Below are 21,810 nucleotides of genomic sequence, written 5' to 3'. Positions count from 1 at the left end.
GAGCATGGCAGTCAGTGGACGAGGCTCGCCTCCGGTGGCCTGGAAGGGCCACATGGAGATGCGCCCTGACCATGGGTTGCCAAAGGATGGCCAGGAAGAGCCCCGTGGAGGCGCCGATGTGCCCGGCGGTGTGCCCCCACGACCAGTGCCCGCACCACGCCGCCCACTGCGGCGACGGCGGCCGCCACGCCCCCCCCCCACCCCCGCTCGGCCCAGGAGGAGGAGGACCAAGAAGGGACGACGGTGGCGAAGCGGAGGGACGTGGCGTAGGAGTCACAGCAAGAGCGGTCGAGGAAGACGAGGAGCCCGGCGCAGGAAGGGACCCAGGCTGGATGCCCTGAGTAAGCTCCTCCATGACAAGGTCATCACGGACCTGCAGGAAAGTGGGGAAGGGCCGCTGCCGGGTGATCCAGGTGCGGAGGTGGGCGTAGCGCTCGTTGAGGCCGCAAAGAACGTTGAGAACCAAGATCCGGTCCTCCACGGCCCAGCCAAGGTCACCGAGGGAGTCCGCCATGGTCTTCATCTTCCGGTAGAACTCGCCAACGGAGAGGTCACCCTGGACGAAAGTGCGGAAGCTCGCGTCGAGACGAAGAGCCCGGGCTTCAGCATTGCCCAGGAACTGGCCCTCGAGCGCCAGCCAAGCCCGGCGGGCGGTGGTGTCGGGGGTGCCGCGGACGAGGTCGTGGAGGTCGAGGGAGATGGTTCCCAGGATCCACGACAGGACGATGCTGTCGAGGCGAAGCCACGTAGCTGTCCGGGCCACAGGGAAGGTGTCGGTGAGGACATGGTCGTCGAGGGCGTAGCGGCGGAGAATGAGCAGCACCATGTCCCGCCAGCGGGCGTAGGAGGGCGACTCAGGGTCGAGGACGACTGGGACCAAGCTCTTGATGTTCTGAACACCCCCGGCCTGGTAATGTAGCTGCGCGACGAGTGGATCGGCCGGGTCGGTCCAGACAACCAAAGGCGGACGGGGAGCCCTGGAGCCGGAGGAGGTGGTAGTGCTGTCGTAGGACACCAGGTGGGCGAGGAGCTGCTCCGCCTCAACGATTTGACGGGCCAAGACGTCGGCCGCATCACGCTCGCGCTCCCAGGTCAGGGCTGCTGCGCGCAGGCGTGCCTGACCCTCGGCAGCAGCAGCCCGGGCAGCAACGAGGGCCGCAGCGAGGGTCACATCTGGAGGTGGCAGAGGAGGCGGGGCAGGGAAGGGAAGACGAGCATGCCCCCCACCGGCGCCCGCAGGGAGGACGCCAGTAGCAGCAACAGCGGCGGCGCCCGCATCTGCACCCGCAGGGCTGCCCGCTCCCTGGCGGAGAGCAGCAGCTGCGGCGGGATCCACGCCGGCGGGATCCACGCCCGCGCGCCCGCCGGCGCCCGCGTGGAGGGCCGCAGCGGCGGCGGCGGCGGCGGCGGCGTGGTCCGCGCCGGCGGGATCCACGTCCACGCGCCCGCCGGCGCCTGCGCGGAGGGCCGCAGCGGCGGCATCTAGGGCCCCGGCGTGGCCCGCGTCGGCGGTGTGGCCCGCGCCAGGGAGCCCGGCGACGGCGGCCAGCGCCGCGGGAGCGGCGGCCGCGCCCGCGGGAGTCCTCCCCGAGGCGACCTGGGCCCAGATAGAAGGAAGGGAGGGGAAGGAGGAGGGAGGAGGGGGAAGAGGGCCGCCGGCCATGGCGCCCACGGCTGCCGGCGGCGGCGGTGGCGGCGCCCGGGCAGCAGCTGGGAAAACCTAGGCTGATACCATATTGGAGATAATTACTTTTCTATTGGGCTAACCCTAGAGGGGTAGCTATATAGTAGTCATACATGGGCCTTATTGGACCATAATACACACATACTCCAACAATTACTCATCGGCCTTGCATCAACATCATTTCCATCTTTCTCAGCCTCAAGTTCATCTTCTTCTTCATATTCCTCTTCCTCATTGACATCTCCAGCTATGGTCTACGAAGTTCCATCCACAACCACATTGTGGAACGTTTCATGTAACTCATCCATATAGTGTGGTATGAATTTCGAAAATTTCATGCACTCTGAACTCTGAAATACAAAAGAAAACAACAAGTCAGATCTTTAATTCCATTTGTAATGCAAGCTGAAATTTCTTGAGGAAACAAGAATACCTTAATGTTATTTTTCCACCACGTCTCCGAAGCTCTAATCGCACCATTTGGTTTTCTACCTAATCCTGATTGTAACATTACGGCTTTGTAGAAAGTATAAAGTTTCCTGCATTGTGCCCATCTGTTTCTGAATTGTTTGGGTTCATGGTTTAGGTTTGTCCTTTCTTTGAATTTTTGTACCATTTCTTTATAACCCCTTATATTCATATTCCTACCTGGGCAATTCCCTAGCCTCAATTGCTTGACAGCTAGTTCACAAAATATACCGGTGTTTGTTTCGCTCCAATTTGCCTTGTCATACTTGTTCTAACACACAACATGGGAAGATAAATAGTTCTCAAATTATTCTGTTTTAACACACATGAGCATTGATAGATAAGATGCTTAGGATGCTTACGGAAGGTTCGGAGTACTCATCTTCATCATCCATCTCTTCTTCACCCACCGTGTTCGTGAACGATGGAAAGGCCACAGCACCTGAAGAAGATGCGCCATGTCTACAGCCACTCCCTTGATATAACCTCCCCCGAACTGGTAGTGGAGGACTTGCACCTGCAGTTAACATGCAGTTAACAGTGGCTCATTAGCACATAAACAAGGTTGACAAAAGATGATCCATATAGGATCCTAATGATCTGTACATCACACTAGTGTTAACCAACTACTCATTCACACATCACCAAAGAACAAGGTCGACAAACAGGCTCAACAAGTCAGCAAACAGACTGCAGCCATCTCATGCACGCAGTTAGAGCATCTATAGTTAATCATTAGCTATATTAGGAAGCAGCTTATTGATCCAAGATGAAAAAAGGATTTATGCACACACTTTATGCCCATCCCAAGGATTAAAATCTCTGATTTGAATAGATCATTAGCACCCATGTTCAAATAACTATATGAAATCAAAGGCTTCATGAAAAGAAAATTAATACAGGACTGAGCACAGTACATATGATGTTAAATAAGGGTTGTTAATTGTATCATTAAGTGTAGATCTGCTTGAACCATGGATGATAGCTTTTCAACAGAGATTTGGTGCTGATCCCTATTTTTCAACAGAGTGCTTGGCTATAACTCCATCCACATTAGCTAGAGACAAGTTTAGAACTAAATTGTTTCAAGTCTCCCAACATTAGAACTGTACAACACATCTACAACATATCTACAAGTCTCCCATACATACGAATCATACCATGATCATAATGAAGGATATTCAGTGATGCAATCAGGAAATAATTTGAACCTGCGGGTGATGAATGTGAAGCACTGACACTCTTTCCATGGGCACGACGACTACCACGTGTAGCACTCCTTCCCCAGCTGATCGGAACACCACCTGCGCTTTGACGGGGAGGTTGAAACGAGCCTAGTCTCCCGTCATCGCCACGCCCTCTTCCACGATCGAGTAATGCCGAGTACTCATTGATGTAGGAAAATTCCTCTTGCTGCGAGTTGAGATCAAGATTCTCCATCCCAACCCTCGCCAACGATACACTAGGAGTTGTCGATGCGTGAGGCGGCCATTGGGACAGGAGCTCCAACTCATCAGGGTCGGGGACGGTAGCGGGGTGAGGGAAGGATGGAGTCGCCGAGGATGAAGCCCTCCGCGAAAAAAAGTCACGGTAACCGTCCATGGTTTGGGGTTTGGAGCTGGGTTGCCGAACAGGGAGGGCGGCGGATCGAGATGTGGCTGGAGGACCAGGCTGCCGGCGGATGGATATTCACTTGGATCGGGATTTAACAGGGGGTGGGACGGCTTGGATGCGCAGGGCCCGTCGGTGGCATGGAAGCGCAAGGGGCCATCGCCAGCTTGGATGCGCAGGACCCGTCAGCGGCGTGGATGAGCAAGGGGGCGGCGGCAGGCGGAGATGAACAGTGAGGGACGGCGGCGGTGGGGACAGTGCAGGGGAGGGCAGTAGCGGGTGGCGCTATGGCAGGGCGCCGGCGAGACAGAGGGATGGCGCAGGGGCGGAGGGAGTGCTTCGTCCGGAGGAGGGATGGCGTAGGGGCGCCGACGGAGCGATGGCACAGGGATGGCGCACGGGATGCGGGGGAGAGAGATTGGGGAGAGAGAAAGGGGATCGGTGGGGGGGAGAGAGAGGGAATGGAGGCAGAGAAAGAGAAGTCAGCTAGACAATAAATGAGGGCAGGGGTGTAAAGACCACCTTTTAGCCCCCATAAGCAACCCTTGTGTTGCTTATGAGCTAAAAATAAGCAGCTCCATAAGCAATCCATAAGCAAGTGTGTTTGGTTTCTTTGAACTATAAATTATTTATTTTGAGCTGCTTATGCATAAGCAACTCAAACCAAACACCCCATCTTGAGTGCTGACCATGTTCAAGATTTTTGGAGGAGGAATCTTCCTCTCGAGTTCTCAGCAGGATCCTGAGATCCGTGGATCCTGAGTCCGGACAGCTGACAGGTCGAAATAGGATTTATTTTCTCACTGCCAGCAACCGATCACGGATCCTCCTCCCACCTCAGCTCTGCATTTCAGCATATCGATCCATCCTGACGTCCTGAGGGTGGCTGTAAATAAGCCTGCGACGATGTTTACATTGCATGGTGGAGTAGATAGAGGTAATCACTAATCAGAATCAGACAAAACACTAGCAGAGAACGAAAAGCATAGTCTGATGCTGGCTTGCCGCTCACCAGCGCGGGCCCCCGCGCCGCCGTTTAAAATAGAGCCCGGAGATGGCGCTCACCTGCCACTGCGCCCCAAAGGCGGGACAAAGCCGGTGCCGAAATCTAGAACTCCGGAGCCCGACAACACCCGAGGGACCCGCAGGACTGAGCCCTGAGGCCTGGGCATCGGCTTCGTGGCACGACCTGTACCACGTGGACCGAGCGTGTGCAAAGAGCCGATGCGTCGGCGTCGCCCTCTTGCCACTTGATCCATTCTACCGAATCAATTACCTGCATCTCAACGTGAAACCCCGTCACCGGCGGACCTCGAGGAAACGAAGGACGAATCGCAAGGGCGTTGTTTTTGTTGGCGGATCCAGAGCTTCACCGCAGACGAGCCGTGGTGTTACTGTTATACCGTACATGGTTTGCCAATTGCCATGTCTGCACGGGCACGCCGCCTGCAGACAGCCTGTGCCCCTGTGTGTGCTTCGACAAGTCTTAGGGCACCCGCAATGGAGCCGAGAAACTCTCTACCAGAGAGCTATGGAGGAGAGAGAGTGGAGTGGCTCTGGAGCTGGCGAGAGCCGCTAGTCCCCGCATTAAGCGGGACCCACAACGTGCTGCCTTTCTTCTCTCTTCTCACTCTGCCTTGCGGTCCGGCCTCTCCACGCCTCCGTTGCTCGGTGCCGCCGGCCGAGCTCCTGCCATCCTGCCGAGATGGTCGCGGGTAGCGGGCAGAGCACGCCACGGCGGAAGGGCATGACCGCCAGCACGGAGCGTGGACGAGTCGTGAGGAGGGAGAGGGGGGCGGGACGGCCACGCGGGTTGCCGTGGCCGACAAGCGTGGGGTGGGGGCGGCATGGCTGACTAGCATAGGGGCGAGGACGGCGCAGGCCGCCGGCCACGGTGGGCCAGCGACCACGGGGGTGGGGACGGCACAGCCGACGAGCGCGGGGACGTGAGGAGGAGGAGTGGGCGGGATGGTGGTGTGCCGGAGGGATTGGCCGCTGGTTCTCGTGGCTTTTGGTGGAGCGATCTGTGGCTTGCCGGAGACGGTGGCGGACGAGGCTCGGCGCGTGGCCACCATCGCGGGCTGCCTCCATCAGGGGCAGCGCGCGACCTCGCCGCCGCCGCCACAGGCAGCCCCCGTCGGGGGCGGAGGTCGGTCTCATCTCCGTTGCTACGGGTGGGTGGAAAGGGCGCGCCGCGACCGCGCGCAGGTGGAGGTGTCGAGGACCACAACCACGGTGGTGGCAAGGAGGAGCGGGTGGTGGCGTGGAGGATGAGCCATCGGTGCAGACAAGAGCAGAGGCGGGGCTGCAGCAGAGGAAGCCGGCCCGCCGGCTTGGGGAGCGGCAATACGGGCTGGCTACCGGTGTGGGGAAGATGGGGATGAAGGGAAGAGAAGGAGGAGGACGATAATTAAAAAATACTGACATCTGGGCTCAGTACGGTTAAAAATAAATGTTATAGTGAGTCTGTTGGGTGGCTAGTTTATAAGTTGTTGGGTGGTTAGATTATAAGTACTCCCTCCGTTCCAAATTATAAGTCATTCCAACTTTCTCTTGGAGAGTCAAAGCATCTCAAGTTTGATCAAATTTATACAATAAAGTGCTAACATTCATGATATCAAATAGATACCATTGGTTTTTTCATTAAATATATTTTCATAGTATATCTATTCGGTGGCATAAACTTTTGTAATTTTCTCTATAATTTTGGTCAAACATAAAAATATTTGACTCTCCAAGAAAGTTGGAATGACTTATAATTTAGAATGGAGGGAGTAATATTTATAACTGATGTGGACATGTTACAGAGAATCTGCTCTCTATAACCTGCGGGTGCCCTTAGCTACTCATCGCTATGCTTATCTCCCGGCAAAGCTCCAGCTTTATCCAAGCCATACGATTCCACGCAATCACGTCAACACTGTTTCGTGCGCATTATACTACGTTATCGTCGCGTTAATACGCATCCAAATCCAACCCGAATTCATCGCTTGCTTTGCTTCCCTTCCCCCGTTGTTTTCCCGCGTCTAACCTTGTGGACTCGGCGACCGACGGCGGCCGGACGGCGAATCGAATCAAATCCACCCCCGCTCCTGGCCCCACACCCTCGCCCATGGCCGGCGTGTATAAACAGAGGAGCGCGCGCCTCTCCCTCCCCGCGAGGGCGACGCGAAAGCGAACGCCGAGATCTTAAGGCTTCCTCATAAATAACCAAACTACTAGCCGTCTAGGCTCTAGCCCCCCGCCGCTAGCTCCCCGGCACAGCGCTATCCACCGGCGTGCAGCACGCTGAGTCGGAGGCCAGGTTGCAGAGAGGCAGGCGAGAGCAGGGGAGGGGAGGGAGGGATGGGGCAGCAGCAGGTGGTGATAGTGGGGGAGGAGCACTGCGGCGGGGAGGACCGGAAGCTGACGGTGCGGAAGACGACGCTCTTCAAGCCGGGGGACGGGCTGGAGGCGTACGACCACCGGACGGGGGCGCTGGCGTTCCGCGTCGAGACATACGGGCGCGGCGGGGAGTGCGGGGGCGGGGCCGCGGCGGGGGACCTCGCGCTGCTGGACGCCGAGGGGGAGCCCGTGCTCACGGTGCGCCGCCACCGCCCCAGCCTGCACAACCGATGGGACGGCTTCCTCGGGGACGGCGGCGCCGGCCACGGCCACCAGAAGCCCCTCTTCTCCGCGCGCCGCTCCTCCATCCTCGGGCACGGGACGGGCGCCGCCGCCGTCCTCGTCGACCTCCTCGCCCCGGGCGCCACGGGCGAGTTCCACGTCGACGGGTCGTTCCCGCGCCGGTGCTGCCGCGTCGTGGCCTCCAAGGCCTGGGGCGCGAGCGAGGGAGGCGGCAAGGAGGAGGAGGAGGACGTGGTGGTGGCGGAGGTGAGGCGGAAGGTGGACGAGGACGCGCACGTGGTGATGGGGCGGGACGTGTTCGTGCTCTGGGTGCGCGCCGGCTTCGACGCCGCCTTCGCCATGGGGATCGTGCTCGTGCTCGACCGGATCACCGGGGACGAGGTCGACGGCGACCTCGGAGAGGACCTCTTCGAGGCCACCTCGCCGGCGTAGCCTCGCCGGAGCTCCCGCTCGCGTGCTCTGCGTGATGTAGTGGTAGCACAATTTACAAATACTTCTGTGATGCTTCTTCTTCATCATCATCGAAGTTTGGATCTCTGGCTTGTGAATTGAGCTTGTTGTACCTTTGAGCACGATGTGAATTATCTTGACAATTTGGTGCCTCATTTTTCTTCCCATTTTCTTGACCTTGGATCACCTCGAAGAAATAGTCGCATCACGATTTTTGGTGGGTGATCCACCTGAGTTGCCTCCATCCAAGGGTTCGTATCCGCGCGCGGTCAAACAGGGGAAACCCAGTGTGTGGCAGTGGAGTGAAGCGGGCTCTTTCGAGCCAAGAAAATGGGCAGTCTTTTACGTGGGTGGCAATGGACGGGCTGCTCAACAAATGCTGTCTGACGGCAGCAGCATCGCATTCGCATCTTTTCCTCCCCTTTCGCTAAGAACTGTGCAGACGAGACGAGACAATTGATACTCGAGAAAGCTGGATCCATCTTTTCTTTTTGGGTACAATCGCAACATCAACATATCCCATCCAAAAGGGAAGCGATGCGGATCACTAGCGTATCAGAGGCGACGTCAGATTTCCCTCCGTCGCACGGGTGACAGGTTTGTGAATCAAAATGGATGAACCATAAGATAAACAGTTTGTTCCAGGGAACGGACCGCCCATCAATGGCAAATATATGACGTTTGACGTCGACACAACTCAACAATAAGACAACTGACCATAAATATCCATCTATCTGGACATTTTGTAGACCTAATTAAGTATTCCCTCCGTTCTAAATTGTAGATTGTTTTACTTTTTTTAGGTTCGTAGATATTATTATGCATCTAGATATAGTGTATGCCTAAGTATATAATAATATCTATGAACTTAGAAAAGTCAAAACGACCTACAATTTGGATCCGAGGAAGTATCTTTGGAGCAGTTCTACACATATCATCTTATCGGCAAACGTTTTGTCCAGCGTCCAACTAAAAAAATTAACGTGGCCATAAATATCTAGTACTTTGTAGATTTTGTAAACCTGAAGTAGTTATAATGTAACCAAAGTACCTTTGGAGCAGTTCAACACATATCTTGTCGGCAAACTTTTGTTCAGCATATGACCAAAAAAGAAAGAATGCAACAATAAATAATAACGGGCATGCATCTCGTGCATCTCAACTATACAGCTTTTGAATGCCAGCATATACAAACAAGATGATTCTGCTGGCATGCCCGGAACGCACCTTCAAGAAAGAAACTGGGGGAACCCCTTCTATGTCAAGAATCAATTTTAATTGCAAGTCTATGTTAAGTGAGAGAGATTTGTTTCTCATAACCTACGAGCCACCACTAGTGTTGATGCCAAAGTAGATGGTTTTGCGATTGAATGCATTCATAGCATAGTCGACGCGGATCTGACCTAGGTCCGTGTTGAAGTGAAGTCCATATCCAAATCCAGCACCAAATCCTGGTTTCCCCTGCCGTAGAGCTGGATTGCCTGCAATCATGTTTTGAATAATCTTGATGATACAACTCTACAGGAATGAATTATCTGCCGTAGGAAAATAGAAATTACAGCTTCTGATGCAAATAAAGCACAGGAAGTTAAAAACTACATGTTCCATAACTGGAGATGAAAGAGTATGCAGTCATCGATTATCAATCATGCGTTTTTGTTGTATTTCTGTAAGTGTAATGTTATTATACAAGACATTGTTGTCTATCGTGCAGATTATTGATTTTCTCAGTTCAATGTGGAAGATATCTCATCTAGACATTTCGACAAAAAAACCCTGCAAGACATCTTCGTTATCACATGCAGGCCAGCAGGGTAGAAAAACTTATTTCAGCTTCTGGTGAATTATTAACTTCGCCATTCCTGATCTGAATTATGATTATGTAAAAGATTCTAGTAGAGATTTCAATATTTTTCTTGAAAAGGAAACAAAATTGCACATGTCTTAAAAAAGGAACAAATGGCACATATCTTACAAAATTATGCTGTTACTTTCTAGGGAATTATTCAAGTAACCTCAAGTCTATTTTGAAACAAAGAGAAATTAGTACCCTAGTATACGCAGAGGAAGCAATGCCCTTACCAGGAACATGACGAGCAGATCCCAAGTCACTGCCACAGTCCATAAAAATAGAGCCCTCAAGATGCTTCGCCTTCACAGAAACATAAGTATCAATACTTTGTGTTCAGTCCAAAGAATTATGGCTATTCTGAATAATAGGCAAAATGAACTGATGTTGGTGGAGAAACTTCCATGGAGATTTCTTAGTGAGACTACTAGCTTTTACAACATGCTGGAGCCTAGATGCTGATTTTTTTTTCTTGAAAATTCTTAGTGACCATTGTTTCTCTCAAGCTAGAACCTGATTACCGAAAATTGAATTTTTTTTTAATTCCTGATCTGAAATCTGAAATTGATTAAAAGATTCAAGAAAGCTACCAAGCTTTTTTGCAAACAAAATAATAATAATAATAATTGCACATATCTTAAACTGTGTGATCAGTACTTCAGTAGTAGAGTTGCTGGTGGCTGAAAACCACCGCCATAACTTACAAAAGTGTATTTAACATTCAATAAATCAAGCGTAAGGGTCTAAGGGATATATGTTACACCACTCAACATCAATGAGGGCCAGTACACAGAATCAGCCATTGTCTAGTGCTCTAAACAGTGTGCAACACTAAAGGGGTGACACATAGAAGCACCTCTCAGGATTCAGATATTGTAGCATAATACATAAATACTTCAAATGATCAGCATGAACTACTCATAATTATTAATACAGCAGTACAATTATTAGCTTTACTACCACAGAACACTAAGAGGCCTTCAAACATGTATCATGTAAAAAACTGAGAACAAGCAAACATGTATGATGTATCGCATGATAAACTGCAAACAGGAACCTGTTAAGCCTCAAGTTTAAGAATCAAGAAACCACACACTCAAAAGTAAGTATTTGTTAATTGCTTAAACTACCTAGCTAAAATAAGTTGCCACTTCATTTAACTAGTCAAAAGTAAGTGCTACTGCTTTCAAGTGTTGCTGTCAACTGTTTCTATATCCATCTATCTTTAGTATGGTTCTCATCCACCTTTGTTCTAAGTATCAATTTTTTTAAGTATTATAAGTATCAAACCAAAATCCATAATGTAGGCTGGATCTATTTTACATACCAAGGGAATCGTATATTCACAGTTAGCAACTAGACATAGTCTTCCGGAACCAACCGCGCCCTCACCATAGCCCCTGACACTACCAAGTCCACCTATGGCAAAAGCTTGATATGGTGCCATGTCCCCCACAATGGACCCACCTGTCAGACTGTAAGATGGAGAGAAATGAAGAACAGTCAGAGAAGAGCATTCTAGAAAACATATTAGGGCAGTCATTACCTAGTAACCAAAAATGTCGGGCCCAACTTGATGCCTTTTGAAACTGCACATTTAACTCTATTGAAGGTCAGTGATTTTGGTACAAGTGGCAACCCTTGTTCCATTTGGAAATTAACCTACCAATAAGAATTGCTGTGTAAGGTACGCATTACGGTCGAAATTGTATCATGAAGTAGGCATAAACTTACTTTTAAGAAGCTATTATCATTAACATCTGCATAACCAGATTCTTGCTTCAAGATGATCATGTTGTCATGGAGGTTACCACTGCATGACAAGATTATTATGCAACGATAAGCACTTTAGGCTACACTTTAGGCTACAGAAAATGAAATCATCACCTGCAGGTCAGAGGAAAGCCATCGTGGTCTCTGGCAATGGAGCGGCCCTGATTATTAACAGGCCGGATATGCTGCCGGGAAAAGGTATCAGATAAATATTTTCTATAAAATGGTATCAACGCTAACAATGAATTTCAGTAGAGGTCCACCTCAAACTTAAAACTAGTTCCAGAAGTCCAGTTTGATGTTGCTGGTTCATTAAGCTCCAAACCAAACGACAGCCGGCTAAGGTTTATCCCTCTGCTCCCTGATCGTGTGAAGTTATCAGCCGGGAATCCATGGACAGCAACTTCTGGTGTCATTGAGTGCTGATTGCTCAAACAAGGAAAAGTGAGAAAAATTGTGGAGATTCACTCAGAAGATCATCAACGCTGGTAGGTTTCCCGGCACTTCAGCTTTACTTAGAAAAGAAACTTAAAAGGATAACCAAGATAAATTGAACACAATGCCAACCTGAATAACAAATGATTGCTGTGATAACCACTCAGGCCTTGGGCGCCTAAAGGCAACAACAAAGTTGGAATCATTGATTCCCTTATCCAATATAACATCCAACTTCTCGCTTCTCCCAAAGAGGCTTGGGTGTTTGAGAGAGATCCTGCAGGCCAAACTCCAAAACTCACAGCACGGTAGAAAAATTTCAAACAATAATGAAGATGTAAGCACCTACATACATATACACACAGAGATGCACAGGCATGACCCACAACTGTACAGATCTCATACAATGACAGTGTAAGCACAAACATGTATGCAAGAGCGTGCAAGCACAAGCATGTCCAAAGCACCAAACATCAAAGGCATATGCAGAGATAGGCGGACACTGGATGCTGAAGTTTTGTACATGAACTAAATTTACCAACGAGTGCAAAACAGACACAGGCCTACCTCCCAACGACTTGTGATAATGCGACGCCGGAGCTCCTGAAATCAACACCAGCACGTCAGGATCCAATGGCCAGAAAAAACATGAAGGCACACATACTCGCGTTCAAACTCTCCCTAACAGGCAAAATACCGAGCACCTGAGGGGCGGCAGCAGCAGCGCCTCGCACAACATGTGGGTAAGGTCGATTTGCATATCCACCTTGGCTGCAGCATTTCCACGAACAGTTGAGCTACACCAGCAAATTACCCACGCGTGCAGCAAACCCGACGAACAAGAAAAAAAGAAAGCAAAGAGCAATGACCTTTCCCTGCGTTGACGCTCTGCTGAGCTCCCATGGCTGCGGGCACCGGGAGGCACACCTCATGCGAGCTTGGTCACGGCGGCGCTCCGCTCGGTGCGGCGGGGGATTTTGATCGGGAGGTGAAGAGGCGGTGGTGGCCTTTAGGTGCCTTGCGTGGGGCAGAGGGAGAAGTGAGGCTGTGAGAGTAGGATTGCTTCGGTGGGATTACTATCTAGCTAAGCGGCATCCCTCCTGTTCTCGAAGTGCGGATGCCTTCTTTTTTGGAAAAAAGAAAATACCTCCTTACAATTTCACCGTGTCATTGTGCCGGATGATACCGTTTCACTTTCCAAGTCCTATTTGGTTTTGGCTGCTAAACTTTAAGTACCTGAAGAACATCCTTACTTATTTGACTTATTTAAGTCTTTAAAGTTTAGTCCATAAGCCAACTTTGAATTGCTTATTTGGACTAAAAAGTGCATTAGACACCTCTTAGAGCAACTCCAAGAGGCTGCTAATCTTACCGTCAATATTTTTTTAGAAAAAAGAGAGAAAAAAAGAACTCCAACAATCCACCTAAACCTTCCCTAATTTTTTAGTGACGCTAAAAAACAGCCTGCCACCGCGTATATTTTAGCGTTTACGTTCCTCCCCCAATCCTGATTCCCGCACGCCCGCGCGTCCCTTCCGATGGGCCCAATACGATGATGTGGCCCGTGTTTGAAATATTAGGGGCTATTTATTAGCGATCTGCTGTGGACTGATATGTTTTTGGGGGAAATTTTTTTTGGAGAACCCCCAATATATAGTTTTTGGGAAGAATTTTTTAGATACTCTTGGAGTTGCTCTTACCCCTCATTCAATGCCTATCTAATTCCTTTCTCCCTCCCCTTGTCGCACACATCCCCACCCGGCCTTCTGCGCAACCCCCGCCACCGGCCCCTCCTACGCGATCCCCGCCGCCGCACGCCGCTCCTTCCCCATCCGCCGCACGCCCCTTGTTCCATCCTCGCCGCCAGACGCCGCATCCTCCTTCGCACACCCGGCCTTCGCACGGTTCTGCGCCGCCACCCCCCGGATCCGCTATCCCCGCCGCCACCACCCCTAGTCCATCCCTATCGCCGCCGCCGCCAACCCCTACTCCATCCCCATCCCTGCCGCCGCCACCCTCGCACCCTATCCCGAGGCGGCACCGGCCTGGCGGCTCCTCCGGATCCAGCCCATCACCCGGGAGCTGGAGCGCCGGGCGTGACCCCCGCGCTGCACGCTTGGCTCGCCAAGCTCGGGGCCGCCGTGGCCAAAGCCGAGGACCTTCTGGACAAGCTCCACCGCCAACGCCTGGAAAGGAAGCAGCCAGGAAGCTTTGGCGCCTGCAGGAGGAATTGGCGTCAGGGAGGGAAGCAACCTGGGAGGAGGCAGAAAAGGGAGGGGTAGCAATGATTAGGGGCAAACAGGTTATTGTTCACCTTACTAAATGTTGTTTAGCCCATGGAACCAAATAGGCAGGACTAAAGTTTAGCCCCCTCAAATAAGCAACTTTTAGTCCCTAAAGTTTAGCAGGTCCAAACATGCTCTAATAATTTCCAAATCAAACTTTAGGTGGTAGATCCGAAATATGGATCTAGTTTGCAGGTTCTACTAGATCAATTTAATTACAAAATCAAACAACACCTGCTCTTTCTATGCAAAATATATCTATTATTAGATTTGTTCCAAGTCAAATTATCTTAGTTTGGGTCAAATCTATATGAATATAAATAAGTGGCATCAAATCAGTATCATCAAATCAATCATGAAATAATTTTCACGGTGTATTTATTTGATGTTACATATGTGAATATTTTTCTATACTCTGATCAAATCAGAAATGGTTTAGCTTAATCTAAAAATAGTTACATTTCGAAACAGTAAAGTTTGAAAGAGTAGTGTTTTAATATATAAGGATTAAAGAGTAGTGTTTTAATATATAAGGATTATATTAGATGCAAAGGTTTTTATAACAGCTAATCTATTAGTTAACATGTATCATGAACGATGCATTATGACTCTTTAAGATGGTCGTGACCAATATTTTATATATTAGGTGTTAGTGAGTTGCTGATGTTTATACTCAAGGTGTATTCATTTTTATGAAATTTAGTTGCACATTAAGATTCTTAAACTTGTTGAGTTTTTTTATAAGTCCACATTCTCTTGACCAAAATAAATTTTCATGGTTATACTTAACATGCTAACTCTATTTAACTCATATTCTCATTCTATAGTTGACACATCTTGCCATAAGTAGTGCGTGAAATGTGTTACTAACTCTGCAATACTGATTTGAGAATTTCTTCATCCTTAAAACACTATGTATCATTTTTTAAAGGAGCTTTTAATTCCTAGTGAAACCAACGAGTGTTGACGACGCCAAACTACCACGGGTTCATTTCCTTGATGCGTCCTTTATCGAAGCATCCATTATTATTGAATTTGCTACTCATCCTTCGGATCTGTGTAGGAAAATCAACGAATCCAAAAAACATCTCACCAAATTGCCGTAAACTTAAATCCTATCTTTTCCACTAGAAGTATGAGCATATCAAGTGAAAAGAGCCTAGAGCCTCTAGCCTAGTGGTTAGAGCATCTAAGTAGCACCCAGCAGACTCAAGTTTAACTCCACGTGGGAGCGAATTCAAAGGGTTTGGAATGAAAAATTATAAAAAAATAGGTAGAGGCTTCCCCTACTGACTTCGGTCAAAAAAGTACGAGCACATCAAATTTGGGAAAATGATGTATATTTATTTCTTTGCAGGATCCACCTCTTTAGGGTAGCTATGGATGAAAGCTACTATGATAACTATTGAGATCTCTATAATAAGATAGTTTTTAGAGGCAGTAGATTTGGCAAATCAAAAGATGCCGGAGAAAGAAAAAAAAGAAAAGAAAATAGAGATCATACTAGTAAAAAAAATATAAAAGGAGAGATTTCACGATGCAGTAACAGACTTATAAATTTCAGTAGAACTTATTCTGCTGAAATTTTTGGCAAAATTATATAAGCATCTGCATATGAAAAGTTAGCTAAAAACGTTGAAACGGTCGAGCTAAGGCAAAATTCCTTGCCCAGCCCTCTGCCGGTTCTACACGTTCAGTCGTTCAGACGTTCTGGTAGACGGTAGCTGAACTCAACCGCGCGAGCCCATCACACCGAACCCAACTCTTCACTCCCCTTCCCTTCTCTTCCGACCCCGAGGGGAAAATCCGACTACTCGCCTTCCCTCCCTCCTCTCCTCTCGCGTCCCCTGGCCGGCGTCCTGCTGCCCGATTCGAGGGCGCGCGCCCTCCCCACCGCTCGCGACGCGCCTCGCCGGCCGCGCCAACCCTCGAGCTCGCTTCGGGAGCGCCCAGCTTCACCACGGTGGCCGTTCCTCCGCGGCGCCCGCTGGTGGGCGATGCGATCGGATGAGTTGGCAGCGGCGGCGGCGGCGGCGCTTCGTGGAGCGGAGGAGGAGGGAGGCCTTGTGCTGTCCCGCGGCGGCGCTGCCCCCGCCGCGGCCACCCCTCGGAGCCGGTGATGGCCCCGACCGCGGAGCCGTCTTCGCCGCCGCCGCCGCGGCGCCCCCGCACGGGCCCACCCCCGGGGCTGAAGAACCTCGGCAACACCTGCTACCTCAACAGCGTCCTCCAGTGCCTCGCGTCCACACCGCCCCTCGCCACGTTCTGCCTCGCCTCGCGCCATTCCAACCTGTGTACGAAACCCTAGCGCGCCAGCTTTTTCCCTTGTGTTCTGTTTTCGCAATTCGTCAGGCGGTTGATGTTCGTGTAGGTTTGTTTGCTTGTAGGCAAGAAAGTGTTCCCGAACAGGGACAAGGAGTGCGTGTTCTGCGTGCTCGAGCGCCAGATCGCCCGGCTCCTTCGGGCAGATGCAGGGGCGCTCGACTCGCCAGCAAAGATCATCCGCTGCATTCCCCTATTCGCTGAGCACTTCCGATGGGGGCGCCAGGAAGATGCGCACGAGTTCCTTCGCTACGTCGTAGACGCCTGTCACACTGCTGGTCTCCGCATGCGCAAGCGGTTACCCGCGGCAATTGCCAATGGAAACTGTGGTGAGGAGGAGGGCCGGGGGCAGGGTGCGTGCATGGTTATGAGGGAGACATTTGGTGGGGCGCTGCTTAGTCAGGTGAAGTGCCTTGTGTGCAAGGGAGAGTCAAACAAGACAGACGAGATAATGGATATCAGTCTTGATCTACCTGGGAGCAGTTCTGTTGCTGATGCCCTTGCTCGCTTCTTTCAGCCGGAGATCTTGGAGGGTGCGAACAAATATAGTTGCGAAAGGTATGTTTTTTTAATGGAACAAATGATTTCCAGAGGAATTTTACATGTTTTGTAGGATTTTTCATTAATCACCTGTTTGGAATGCAAAAGCCTTTCAGGACACTTTAGGCTTTGTTTGGAGACATGATAAATCCCCTCCAACCCATGCGTATTGGGAAGGATTGAGGTTGAAATCAGTTCATTTTCCACTCTAATCCACATGTTTCGGGAGGGAATGGGTTTATCCAAACAAGTACTAAGGGTGTTACTCATAATATTTTCAGAGGAAACAAAATCAGGATTGTGAATCATGTAGGAATTTTCACCAGCCGCTCTTGTAATGTAATTATCCCTGTAGAAAAAACTTTAATTCCTTCAATTCCACAGGAATGTTACTTGGCTACTTTTTAGAGAAGGAAAAGCTTACTATTCTGCATTTCTTGAAATTGTATACTATACTCATTTCACACCAAGGCAAAAGGAATCAGATAACCTTGGTAATCACAGACAAAGCTGGTAATAACCCAGCTATGGACTCTCTCAACTGTTTTAAAAACTGGTCTACTCACCCTATAAGCTCTCTGCTCTCTACAGTAAATTGAAATTGTCAAAATATATAGCAGCTAATGTCAACTTTAGTATTTGTTTCCAGCATGATGTGATAACAATTTCCTATGTGCTTTTCTTTTGACTCATCCAAATATGTTTCTCCTATATTTCCGGTTCATGTGTTCCAAACAGGCTTTATTCCTTTAACTCTGATTTTGGTTATGGCAGATGCAAAAAGCTCACCTCAGCACGTAAGCAAATGTTTATACTCAGGTCACCTAAGGTGCTTGTCATACAACTCAAGGTTATTGACCCTCAGTCATTTCTGATGTTTTTGTTTTGGGAAAAACTTGTTCTTGTTTCTTGAACATGGTTAGAAGCTGTTGCTGATGATCTGTGTTTTTTTTTCTTAATGTTGCTATTAGAGGTTTGAGGGGATAAATGGTGGAAAGATAAACAGGAATATAGAATTCAAGGAGGCTCTTGTTCTTTCTGACTTCATGTATAATAAAAACCAGGTAAAACATGAAATTTTGATTGCTTAATATTTGGATTTTGCTTAGGCATGCAAAATTTGAGAATGCAGATGTATCTGTGAAACTTATTTATTCATCCATAGTAGGTTGCTCATTGAGATGAAACCACGTGTTAGGTGTTCATTGATTGTTTGTGGGTATGCTATAATTACTCCCATCAGTTTCTAGTTTGTTCAAGGACTATGTATGTAATTATGTGGATCAAATTTATTTGAGTAACTGCCACAAATTTCAAATTGAGCCAAGTAACCGACGAACTTAAAAAAGAAAAAGACGTACACAAACTAGTTTATCATAACTTTGTCAATAATCTGCAATGGCAATGTGGACTGTAGGATCCTTTGCAGGATTTTATCCACTTGAACTCTCTTCCTCGGTATTTGGTTACAGATCACCCAACCTCCTTTGTGAATTATTTAACTTTGTTTTCTGTATGACTGTATCAACTTTTGCTAACTTGCTTGTCATATATTGTGCCATTCCTGTTTTGGAACAATAAAATTTTCATCCAGTCAAGGCGTGATGCTTTTCCTTGTCTTCTTGAAAACATTTTTTATTTTTTGTGCACATGTTATTTATAATATCAACAATATTCCATATCAGTTATCCCCTTGATTGGTTAAAATATCTATTGCTTTGCATGGAGCTGCAGGATCCACAACCAGCATATAATCTTTTTGGCTGTATCGTCCACTCAGGGCTCTCTCCCGAGTCTGGTCACTACTATGCATATGTTAAGGTAATAAAGTATTCAATCAGTATTTAGGTTCCTTTGATCCCTTTCTTTACATCTATCTAAATTATGACAAGGAACATGCATATGTGCAGGATGCTATTGGTCGATGGTTTTGTTGTAACGATTCTCATGTCTCCCTATCAAGCTCTCAGAATGTTTTGTCTGAGAAGGTCTATATCCTATTTTATATACTGAATTCGAAAAATCAAAAGCCTAGTACAAATGGTTACTCTTCTACTGCAGCTAAGTCTTTCAGCACCAATGGAATTGGCATATCAAGCACCTCATCTAGTGAGACCTTGAAGATACCTTTGGTAAAACAGAATGGTTCATGTTCTACCAAAGGTAATGCATTGCTGCCCCTGAAGAATGGCAAGATTGCATCAGGTCCACTTATCAAGCCGATTCACTTTAAGAATAGTGTGACAGAAAAGGTTAAGTCAAATGGCAAAGAAAACCTCCCTTCAAAAATGAACCCAGAAGTTAATGAGAGTGCTACACTGTCAGTATCAAATGAGCGCATGACTGGAAAATTTGTGGAACCCAGTAAAAAGAGTGCCGATGGTACTATTTCTTGTGGAAAGATTGATGATCATTCAGAAAGAAAATTGCAGGATGCAAATGGAAATGGCCATCCAATTCATTCCCAGTATCTTGGTGAGGCAAGTAATGGTAATACCACATGTGCTCAACAGTATTCTGAGAAATCATCTGGTGCCCTTGCCTCTAAAAGTCCAGTTTTACATCATGAAATCGAAGAGTCTGCAAACTCAGTAAAGGATGTGGTGATTTCAGGCAAGGATAGAGCGCACTCGAAACGCCAACTTGAAGAAGACAAGTTTAAGGAAGAGTAAGGCCTTAATCGATATTTTGTCACTTTCGCTATATCTTTCCATGAAATGTGCATAATCCGTTCCTTTCCGTTGCCTTCTGCACTTTGCAGACATTAGCAGCTTTCAAGTACGGTCATGTATTCATTATATTTGATCTAGAATATGAATTTGAAATATGATATCATTGATTAATTCATACTTCCTTGATGTGCACATAAAACCTCTTTTTATTTGAACTACTAGCATTTTTTACTTGAATGACCCAGGAGAGTTGAGGGAAAAACAATATCTGAAGTCAAGGACTAGTAACATCTAAGACTGATTCAAATATGTTGTTTTAGAAATGGTAATTGGAAAATGCTGGAAAGTAAGCTGCTGCAGAACATGGTTCGTTTGAGGTTATTTTGAAACAGAGTATCAACTCTAACCATGCTATTTTTTGCATACTTTCATGGGGCTTAGATGTAGCAGGTGTGAGGAGACACCTTTGCAAATACCCCTAGTGTTTAGCAATCACACATGAAGGCCCTTGCCTCATCAATCCCCAATATCTAATCCATTTGACATTTTTCAGTGACCCATGTATGAATTACTGTGTTACCTTTTTTGCATTAGCTATTTTCACACTCTAAAGCCTTTTCCTTCTCCCATTTGATGTATGTGCAGAATATATTATTTCCTCTTTTTTTGTCTGTGCTAACCATTGTCTCATTTATAAACTAATGGCGTGTTTTGTTGATTAAAAAAATCCAGGCTTGCTGAGTCAGCTTCTTCTGAGCTTCGGCTGTCTGTTTGGGTGGATGATGTCTGTGATTTTATGCGCTCACAAAAGAGACGGCGAATTCAAAGCTCAGGCATTCCTCAAGATGTTGATTCAATGAGGTGATGTGCTTTGCTGTCGTAAACTGCAGAAAATATCTTACTTTGTTTGCAGGAAGTTTGCTGATTGAGATTCTGTAGCTTTCCTTAGTATTATTTTATATCAAAGGTCTTGGTTGGATTAAATTTTCTCAATGTGTTTCCTGATTCATGTCCTAACACTATGCTTTTCTCATGTAACGCAGAAAACACCTAAAATCAGATTCTGAAAGAATATTTAGATCAAAAGTTCCGGAGTCACTGGTGGAAAATCTCATTAAACGCCTGAGACCATACTTTGAGGGCATATATCCACCAAATGCTTAGTTTTTCATGCAGTAGTTCTTCAGAATCCACTTAGGTATGTATCTACATTTTGCTGGTCGATACAAAGAGCATGTTGTGTGGGATCCTATAATTGTTCAATGTGGAAATACTTGATTGCCCTAGTACTTATATTATTAATCTGGTTATGCCTGATCACCATTAATATATTTTTATTGCTAATTTTTTATCCCTGAAAATTTAGGTGCCAATTGGATCTTGGTGGTCAACTATCCAGCTCCTTGCGCGGCTTATTTTTGAGGACATTTTTGTTTTCCTTCCTGAGTTTAAGACGAGGAGTGGCCAAGTTGCATGTACAATATCCTTTTTGATGCTATTATTCCCCATGCTATAGGCACCAATATCCCCACCCTGATTCTCTCCCTTTATGTCTAGAATGTAGAAGATCCTTCCTTTTCTTTTGTAACATAATAGCTGGCAGGTTAAAGCATGAGTTATCATGTTTTTTGACCGGACAAACGAACTCACACCCTTTCAGGTCCCTGATTTTGGACAAGTTCAGTTATGGGGTGAACACTCGATAGAAACATTTGTAGATTTTTGGTGTAATCTCTGGGTGCAAATTGCCCTGAGAATACATGAATTTTGAGTTTTGATCATTTGATGGCACGTCAGGGGAAAAATGAATGGTAAGTGGAATGGGTCGTGCGCATCGTCTGTGAAGCTGTGTAGTTCGGTATGTGTCTGTCATTCGCTGCAGTACTCTGCTAAGGAGCAAAAATGCCACTGGCATGTCGAGCAGTGGGCTAAAACCTCTGAAAATGAATATTGGACACCGAAGCTAAAACCTCCAAGGACGCAGTGGGCTACATGTCTGCATTTCCAGTTGATTTAAAGCTTATTTCAGAACAGTTAACGTTTTATTTCTTTATCAACGTACCTATTTTCTTCGGAATTTGCCTTAAACACTGC

At 47.8% G+C, this 21,810-nt stretch overlaps 3 protein-coding genes across 6 annotated transcripts; 2 read left to right on the top strand and 1 right to left on the bottom strand.

Moving 5' to 3' along the window:
- Positions 1-1,806: 1,806 nt before the first annotated feature.
- On the bottom strand, positions 1,807-12,995 carry LOC101769850 (outer envelope protein 80, chloroplastic). 3 transcript variants are annotated; one of them, XM_012845024.2, is made up of 14 exons: positions 12,767-12,995; positions 12,602-12,668; positions 12,465-12,500; positions 12,030-12,174; positions 11,726-11,884; positions 11,577-11,647; positions 11,424-11,502; positions 11,236-11,351; positions 11,017-11,164; positions 9,923-9,992; positions 9,244-9,321; positions 2,515-2,669; positions 2,118-2,423; positions 1,807-2,034 (listed from the first exon to the last, which is right to left on the bottom strand). In XM_012845024.2, exons 1-14 carry the CDS (start codon positions 12,798-12,800, stop codon positions 1,939-1,941), a joined length of 1,560 nt encoding a protein of 519 aa, XP_012700478.1. In that variant the 5' UTR covers positions 12,801-12,995; the 3' UTR covers positions 1,807-1,938. The 3 variants fall into 3 exon arrangements, with proteins under 3 accessions (XP_012700478.1, XP_022681193.1, XP_004961556.1); XM_022825458.1 differs by lacking the exon at positions 2,118-2,423 and having other exon boundaries at positions 1,814-2,034; positions 12,767-12,992; XM_004961499.3 differs by lacking the exons at positions 1,807-2,034; positions 2,118-2,423; positions 2,515-2,669 and having other exon boundaries at positions 8,853-9,321; positions 12,767-12,987.
- Positions 6,875-8,004, top strand: LOC101769450 (protein LURP-one-related 5). The gene has a single exon (XM_004961497.4). The coding sequence runs from the start codon at positions 7,109-7,111 to the stop codon at positions 7,820-7,822; it is 714 nt and encodes a 237-aa protein (XP_004961554.1). The 5' UTR covers positions 6,875-7,108; the 3' UTR covers positions 7,823-8,004.
- Positions 12,996-15,914: 2,919 nt separating the features above from the next.
- LOC101768229 (ubiquitin carboxyl-terminal hydrolase 25) lies at positions 15,915-21,507 on the top strand. 2 transcript variants are annotated; one of them, XM_004961496.4, is made up of 10 exons: positions 15,915-16,476; positions 16,570-17,062; positions 17,819-17,894; positions 18,016-18,108; positions 18,779-18,865; positions 18,955-19,534; positions 19,658-19,712; positions 20,449-20,577; positions 20,760-20,914; positions 21,083-21,507. In XM_004961496.4, the coding sequence occupies exons 1-9, from the start codon at positions 16,302-16,304 to the stop codon at positions 20,878-20,880; spliced, it is 1,809 nt and encodes a 602-aa protein (XP_004961553.1). In that variant the 5' UTR covers positions 15,915-16,301; the 3' UTR covers positions 20,881-20,914; positions 21,083-21,507. The 2 variants fall into 2 exon arrangements, with proteins under 2 accessions (XP_004961553.1, XP_004961550.1); XM_004961493.4 differs by having other exon boundaries at positions 15,916-16,476; positions 18,955-19,712.
- The last annotated feature ends 303 nt before the right edge of the window (positions 21,508-21,810 follow it).

The sequence above is a fragment of the Setaria italica genome, chromosome III, assembly GCF_000263155.2.
Source record: "Setaria italica strain Yugu1 chromosome III, Setaria_italica_v2.0, whole genome shotgun sequence".
Lineage (NCBI taxonomy): Eukaryota > Viridiplantae > Streptophyta > Magnoliopsida > Poales > Poaceae > Setaria > Setaria italica.
This window is presented reverse-complemented; position numbering and strand designations above follow the sequence as displayed.

Coding starts and splice junctions, on each gene's coding strand:
- LOC101769450 (XM_004961497.4), top strand. CDS start 7,109: ATGGGGCAGCAGCAGGTGGTGATAGTGGGGGAGGAGCACTGCGGCGGG.
- LOC101769850 (XM_012845024.2), bottom strand. CDS start 12,800: ATGGGAGCTCAGCAGAGCGTCAACGCAGGGAAAG. Junction 11,885..12,029: donor AGCAATCATTTGTTATTCAG/GTTGGCATTGTG, acceptor TTGAGCAATCAG/CACTCAATGACACCAGAAGT. Junction 9,993..11,016: donor GTGAATATACGATTCCCTTG/GTATGTAAAATA, acceptor GTTTCTGTGAAG/GCGAAGCATCTTGAGGGCTC.
- LOC101768229 (XM_004961493.4), top strand. CDS start 16,302: ATGGCCCCGACCGCGGAGCCGTCTTCGCCGCCGCCGCCGCGGCGCCCC. Junction 17,063..17,818: donor AACAAATATAGTTGCGAAAG/GTATGTTTTTTT, acceptor TGGTTATGGCAG/ATGCAAAAAGCTCACCTCAG. Junction 18,109..18,778: donor TCATGTATAATAAAAACCAG/GTAAAACATGAA, acceptor ATGGAGCTGCAG/GATCCACAACCAGCATATAA.